This window comes from Empidonax traillii, unplaced genomic scaffold (assembly GCF_003031625.1).
Source record: "Empidonax traillii isolate 1590-97213 ecotype Southwest subspecies unplaced genomic scaffold, ASM303162v1 scaffold60:size2069287, whole genome shotgun sequence".
In the NCBI taxonomy this organism is placed as follows: domain Eukaryota; kingdom Metazoa; phylum Chordata; class Aves; order Passeriformes; family Tyrannidae; genus Empidonax; species Empidonax traillii.
Window position 1 is genome coordinate 320,413 of NW_020955253.1, and position 7,153 is coordinate 327,565.

General features: G+C 58.5%; 1 protein-coding gene across 2 annotated transcripts; it reads right to left on the bottom strand.

Moving 5' to 3' along the window:
* Positions 1–418: 418 nt before the first annotated feature.
* On the bottom strand, positions 419–2,178 carry HELT (helt bHLH transcription factor). 2 transcript variants are annotated; one of them, XM_027879910.1, is made up of 4 exons: positions 1,871–2,178; positions 1,397–1,501; positions 1,157–1,253; positions 419–1,030 (listed from the first exon to the last, which is right to left on the bottom strand). In XM_027879910.1, the coding sequence occupies exons 1-4, from the start codon at positions 1,895–1,897 to the stop codon at positions 537–539; spliced, it is 723 nt and encodes a 240-aa protein (XP_027735711.1). In that variant the 5' UTR covers positions 1,898–2,178; the 3' UTR covers positions 419–536. The 2 variants fall into 2 exon arrangements, with proteins under 2 accessions (XP_027735711.1, XP_027735710.1); XM_027879909.1 differs by having other exon boundaries at positions 419–1,033.
* Between the last annotated feature and the right edge of the window lie 4,975 nt (positions 2,179–7,153).

The window sequence follows — 7,153 nt, forward strand, 5'->3', positions numbered from 1 at the left end:
CAGCCCCCGGTGACCTGGGAACAAAGGCCAGGCGGCACCGAGATCAGTCCTGCCACGCCGTGCCCCCCTGCCCGCAGTGCCACGGCCGGTGCGTGCAGCGGCCACCCTGGGCCGACCACGTCTCGCTCTTGGGGGTTTTTGCCCTAAGTGGGTAGGGAGAGTCCCCGCCACCACCCGAGGAAGCTCCCTCACGGAAACAAGCAGGGGAGCGAGTATAAACGTTTATTCCAAGACATCGCTTGTACAGGCACCGCACCCGCGGCTGGGAAGAGGAGCGGGCGGGGGCAGCTCCAGGACCCCGGAGAGGACGGGCGGGGACAGCTCCAGGACCCCGGAGAGGACGGGCGGGGGCAGAGCCAGGCTCCTGGAGAGGACGGGCGGGGGCAGAGCCAGGCTCCTGGAGAGGACGGGCGGGGACTTCTCGCCCTCCGGGATCCCAGCGTATTTCCCTCTGCCCTGGCAGCCTCCCCGTGCGCCCGGGTGTAACCTGCAGTGTCCGCGGTCATAAATAGCGTTTTCTCAGGCGGGATGAGTCTCTATAGCATGGAGGGGTGCTGGCCCGGGGGCAGCCCGAAGGCGTTGGGGTGGGAATGGCCGAGGAGGTTGAGGTAGTGACGGTCCAGCCCCTGCACGGAGGAGAGGAAGGTGCTGCGCTGCTGGCCGGGGCTGGCGAGGGGCACGGCGGCGCTGGGCAGGTGATAGGGCAGGGAGGGGCTGCGGGCAGTGCCGTGCCAGGGAAATGGCCCCCCCGAGGGCGGCTGGAGCACGGCCTCGGCGGGGCTGTGACCGTGCCCGGAACACTCGGGCCCGGGGTGCAGCTGGTAAGAAAAGTCCGGTTCCGGCAGGGAGCCCAGGGAAGTAAAAAGGGGCTCCGTGACGAAGCGCGCTTTGGACTGGAGGAAGGCCAGGATGCGGGCGTACTTAGTGTCTTTGGTCTCCATCCTCTCCACTGTAGTCAGGTAGTGCACCAGGTTCTTCATGCACTCGTGGTAGCCGTAGTGGAAGTAATTGGCGAACTCGGAGAGCAGCTCTGCTGGAAAGGAAGAGGCAGGGAGCCGAGCTCCTCAGGGTCTGGCCGCGGGAGGAAGGGGAAAGGCCGCCCCCACGCCCCAAGTGACCCGGCGGGGGCCCCGGGAGGCCGCTCCCACCCACCTACCCTTCTCTCGGCCGCGGGGGAAGTCTGCCGAGTGCAGGGCCCGCAGGTACTGCACCGTCATCTCCAGGATTTCCGCTTTCTCCAGCTTCCCCGAGCTCTGCAACGGGCAGGGCAGGTGGGCATCACCTCTCCCTTGCGGCTGCTCTGCGCTCTGCTGGGCCACCCCCAGCCCCCCGCATCGGGGGAGGATGTCGCAGCGCACCGGGGAGAAGGGCGTAGGGGCTGCTCCCCCCCGCCTACCTGCTTGGCCAGAGCCATGGGCACCGTCTTCCCCAGCTCGGTGAGGCAGCGGTTGATGCGGTCCCTCCTCCGCTTCTCAATCACTTTGTGGGAAACCGGCGTCCTCTGCAAAACATACGGGGCGAGTTAGTGGAGAAGGAGAAAGCAGTCGGATCTAGTCTCGCCGGGACAGTGGGCCCCGGCCCCGACCCCTCCAGCCACTGCCCATCCCGCTCTAAGCAGCGGTGCCGGGCGCGGCGCAGCCCCGGCAGGGATGATGCTTCGGCGGCGGGTCCTCCCCGCGCCCCCCCGGTGGCTCCCGTCTGTGCGGACGGTCCTGGCAGGACAGGAACCTTTTGGGGGGCGTGGGGCAGGTTTTCTGTTTTTTTTGGGGGGGAGGGGGAGCTTTTCAAAGGGGAAGGCGGTGAGGGAGCCGGGGCCAGGTCTGCCTGACTGCCCTGCAGAGCCGTGCGCGCAAGACGGGCGACGACTCACCCTCCGCTCCTTAAGCTTGGAGGCCATGGTGGGCACTGCATCCCCGCTCCCTCCGGGCCCCTTATAAAGCCATCACTTCTTGGGGGGGACCCCGGGGGGCCTCCACGGGCCCGCTGATCCCATAGGATTAGGAAGGAGCGGCGCCGGGGGAATGTATGCATTAAAGATCAGGGTGGAAGGGGGCGAGGGGATGAGGGGAGATTTTTTCTTCTCTCTTCTTCCTTTTCCCCCCTCCTCCCCCCCGTCCACGCAGCCGGGGGCGGCCCAGCTGTGTCGCCCCACGTGGACCTCGGGGACACACGTGACGATCCCACAATAGCGGCGGAGATGGGGCCGGGGATGCGGCGAGCGGGGCGCAGGGCGCGATATCGCGCCCTGCGTCCCGTTCGCCGCATCCCCGGCCCCATCGCCCGCCTGCCTGCCTGCAAATCCCCGACACCCCACACCCCTCCCCTTAGCCCCAGCGCTGACTGCATTTTAAAGCCTGTCCAGAGTCATTAAAGTAATTAAGTAAGCCCTTAATAGGCTGTTCCGCCCAGTTCAAGGGAGAACCCTTGGAGACGGAGTGGCCCCGTTTGTTCTCAGGCTTTTCTCACACGACTTGGTGACACGTCCATCTTTATAAGAGATGGCAGCGAGGATTTTTTTGTTTACACCGCTTTATGCGCCGGGGACACCCCGGCAGGTGTGGGACCGGGGGGCTGGCACACGATATCCCCCCATTACCCCTCCTTTCTTTTTTTTTCCGCCGGCCCGGGGAGGCTCTCGCCAGTCTTTGGCACACGACGCTCCTTTTTTGTGTGGTGTGCGCGTCTGTGCGTTGTTGTTTTACCCCCCCTACTCCCCCCCTCTCCTTTGGAGAGGCTCAATTTGTAGCCTATTATCCTATAGGAAAATGTCCCATTGAAAAGTATGAATAGTTTCATTGGGCCTAAATTTTAATAATGCGGGTCAAAGAAAAGAGGGGCAAATAAAGAGGGGATCGCAGCTGGTCCGAGAGTGCATTATTCGGTGTCACCTGCGAGCGGGATCGCCGACAGACCCCCATTCATTTGCCTAATTTTGGTCAATTTAACAAACTTCAGGAGAAATTATTGTGGCATTGTTAAGCAGGGTAAAGCTTTCTGATCGAATTAACAGCATGTTTTGATCCGGTAAATGTCATTAAAAAGAAAGAAACAATCGCGTTTAAAGGGGGGCTCCGAGTTAAACGCGCCAAGTGGAGACGCCGGAGCGCAAAGCTCACAAAGGGAGCAAGTAACTGCCACAGGGGAACTTTTGTACGCTCACATTGCTGAGGTTTTTTACACAAAAAGGCATTATTTCATACTTGAATACGTTTAATCCAACAATTGTCTATTTTCTGCAAACATATTTTCACAGCATTGTTAGCTTTCCTCTCCGCGGCCCTCCGCCCGGGCAGCCGCGCTCCTCGCCTGGCGAGCGCACCGAGCCCCCGGCCCGCCCCGCATCGCCCCGCACCGCCCCGCACCGCCCCCGCCGGGGCCGCCCCGCCGCGCCGGGGGGGCCGCCCGCCCCCGCCGCCCGCCGCCCTCCCGGACAGCGCGGCGGCGGGCGCGGCCCCCCCGGGGCTCTCCACGGCCGGCGGTGCGCCTCCGAGCCCGGCACCGGCCCGGGGCCGCCCGCCCGTGTCCCCCCCCGGCCCTGCCGTCACCTCCCGGCCCGGCGCTGCCGCGGGGCGCCGCGGCCCCCGAGGGCAAGGGAAGGACCCGAGGGCTGCCGGGCCGGCGGCGGGGCCGCCCGGCGCCCGGTTCTGCCCTCCCGGGTGACGCCGCCGAGCCCGGGGCAGGACTGCGGAGACGGCGACATCCCCGCCCTGTGAGCTCGGGGAGCTGTTCTTTCGGATACCTCCACATCTCCTCCCGTGTCCCGCGTTTTTCCACCCGTTCCCCCCTTGCGATTTAAAATGGGAGAATCATCCCCACGGCATCTCTCCGTGTGGGCACGGCTGGCGGCACTGCCGCTCTCGCCCGTTCGCTTCCCCAGAGGCGGACGGGGGAAAGGCGCGGTGCCGGCCCTCACGCCGCACCCCAGGCCGGTCCGCAGCCTCCCCGAGCCGGTCAGGAGCGCTGAGGGCTCCGCGGGAGGAGGTTCTGCGGTGGCCCCGGGGCGCGTCTCCCCCGACCGGCGGGGCGGAGCGGGCCGGGCCGGCTTTCCGCCCGGGCACCCCTGCGTGCCGTGCCGCCGGCCGTATTATTCTTCCAGGAGCCTTGTAGGTTTCGGTATATTCATTCTCGTACAATGGGATTAAACACTAACCGTTATCATCCAAATTAACTAAACTCTGAATAGCAAATGCTGGGCCTTTTATTTTTTTCCTCCTCTTTTGCTCCACTGGCGGAGATGGAGTTGATCCTCTTACTGTCTGTGTTAACCGCCAGCTGCAGGCACCTGCGAGGCAACTTCTTACACGAGGGAAGTTGTTTATTTTCTCGCTGGCTTCTCCCTCCTTGGTTCCCCTTCGGGCCAGGCTGCCCGGGGCAGCAGCGGGCGGGGGGAGCGGGGCGGCCGCAGCATCCCCGCGTGTGCGGTCACCTAACCCTCGGAGAGCAGCGGCGGGGCTCAAGCCAGAGGGAAATCACCCGCCACTACCGCGGTCGGACTGTCAGTCTTGTAGGGAAGCCAGGCGAAGGCGGGTTTGAATACCTTTTAGTTTTAATTCCCCGTGGGCGCTGTTGGCTCTCCTTGCGGGACACGCGTCCACCGTTCTTTGGCAACCCAAGGCGAACACCCGGGTCCCCATCACCCACCACCCGTTCTCTGTTACCGCTCAAGTGCCCCACCGGCGGCAGCCCTCTCCCCGGGAGAGCGTCTGGCCGGGGACCGGGGCACGGCCCCTGCCCCGCTCCGCGCGGAAGGGGGTGAGCCCGCTGGCGCCCCGGGGCCTCAGGGCGGGGGGGGAGGCAGCACGGCCCCGGCCGCCCCTCGCACCCTCCCCGCGGCCGGCCTGGGGGTTCCAGCCCGGCGTGGCTGTAACCCGGGGGAGCGGCCGGGCCGGCCCCGGGATGCGCCTCCGGGATGCGCACGGCTGTGCGGGACAGGCGGCTGCTCCGGGCCCTTCGCCGCGTGGCGGTGGCTTTCGGCCCCTGCCCCGTGGACACTGGCGCTGCCGACCTCTGCCAGCCACGGGCTCTGCCGAGGAGGCGGGGGTCATCTGGAGGTGTCAAGCTACTTTGAAATGGCATCTAGGTTTGCTTTTTTTTATGAAAACGAGTTGTCTCCCCGCAGTTTCTTTCCCCCTTCTTTTCTTTTTTGACTCCTATATAATAACCTTGGGGTTATATGCAATTACTTCACCAAGTAATTGAAGCTGCAGATATTAGGCTTGAAAATCGTTGTCACTGTGCACACGTTAGAGGCCAGCTATTCAATGTCTCATGGAAAGTGTTGCCCATGAAACTGGTGGATCGAGCGCAGAAGTAAAATTCCCAGCATGGCTGGGCTGGAGTTGGCCCTGCCGGCATGGTTCCATACTCACATACCAGATGTCCTGCTGTGTATTGCACAGAGGCAATCACGCCTCTGGATGATCTCATGGCTGATAGGGAATGAGAGAATTCAGTGGGTACAACAGGTCCTATTTGTTGGAGGGCGTATCTTTATTACTTGGCAATCCTGGGTCTGTGAAGAAGCAGTGATCACAAGAGAAGGCATTTAATTTAGTAGTTTAACCCTCAGCTGTACATGCAGCAGTTCATCACACTGTTCTGGCTTTTGCTGTGAGTTTGTTTACTCTTGTGCTCTAGGTGAGGCTAGGTTGGGTCAGCAATTTTGGAACAGTAGTTCCCAGACTTTTCACAGCTCCTAATGCTCTCTGACTCTGTGTCTGGGGCTGCTTCATTGTCATATTGTTCCTCAGCTGCAGAGGTACCCCTTGCCTCAACGTTACTGTTGTTTCCAGCTGTAGTCTGCCTCTGAGTTTTCCTCCTCTGTCACAGTGGAAGGAACATGCTCCTCTATTTGCTAACCTGCCATGAGTGGTAGCATCATCAAGGGTGAGGTGATAACATGATGGTATTTGGGACCCCATTCCAAGGTGGTCCTTCACTGAAGAAGCCATGCTTGTAGCCATGACTCTTTTGTATTGCTGGGTAAATTACAGAGTTCTCTCCTCAAAATCCTAGAGTGCTCTAGGAAGTAATGTTTGTGCTTCTCATGCTGTGAGATGCAGTAATGCCCATAAGCTGAACTTTGATCCTAAAAACTCTAAAACTTTGATCCTTACTGTAGGAAGTTGTCCAGTATCTCTTAGTGCTTGTGGTGGCAGATAGGACTTTCAGGTCAATAGCACTCCCAAGTGTTGCTATGTGCTTGTTGTATTCCACCTCGGAGGAGGTACATTGCATTGTAAGTATGTTTTGTTGAGTAATTTCAATGTACTTTGTTCTTTGTGATTAAAAGCCTTTCAGGAATATAAAATCTGACTGGTTTGGTTTTGTATTACTCTGTTTTGTATGAACTTTTTGGAGTACAGATTATTGAAAGTCATTCTTTTTCATGTGTTCTTGTAGTTTGTAGTGTTGCCTTTGTTGACTGTTTTTTTTCCCCAGACATAAAATTTTAAGCTTATATTTAGGCTTGTATGTAGTACAGCTAATGCATACAGAATGACATAGGGTAAAATGCTTCACTGATTAAAACCAGGTGTAGTTATATCTGTTATAACCATTTATAGAAGCTGATTTACATTGACAGAAGACCCAGTACAGCTTTTGCCCATTAAATATTAGTGCATATCTAGCAAAACTTGAGGATGTCCTCTGTGTGTTTGTACAAGGTGAGTCCTGCAAGACAATGGAGAGACCTCCGCAGTTTTCCTGATGACAGCTATCTTCTCCGCCATGTCACTGTTGAGACAGGATGCATTGCTCTTTAAATCACAGCCTGTCAAATGAGTGCTAAAATTCTTTTCAGTTGGATTTAGATAGCCATGAATCACTGGTGAGGTGTACCTTAGATTACTTGTGACTGAGGTGTTCTAAATAGCTACATAGCTAGACTTAGTGGCTGTCTGGAATTAATAAAGACTGAAAGGTTTGGGAAGTACAAGGGCTTTTTCTGATATGTCTGATGCTGATAAAATGTCTAACCTCTCCTGTCTTAGTAAAAACTAAAAACAAACAAACAAAAAGTAAAAACTTTCATTCAGCATGGCTGCACATAGGGGAAGTCATGCTCGATCCACCAAATAATCTATGATGAAGTGACTGGCTTGGTGGTTGAAGAAAGAGCAGTGGATACTCTGAAGAAGAGGAGGCTTCA

What these genes read in the sequence shown, in the direction of transcription:
- HELT (XM_027879909.1), bottom strand. Translation starts at nt 1,897, where the DNA reads ATGGCCTCCAAGCTTAAGGAGCGGAGG. An exon ending in CCATGGCTCTGGCCAAGCAG is followed by an intron (nt 1,254 to 1,396) that starts GTAGGCGGGGGG and finishes TGCCCGTTGCAG; the next exon opens with AGCTCGGGGAAGCTGGAGAA. An exon ending in CCCCCGCGGCCGAGAGAAGG is followed by an intron (nt 1,034 to 1,156) that starts GTAGGTGGGTGG and finishes CTTCCTTTCCAG; the next exon opens with CAGAGCTGCTCTCCGAGTTC.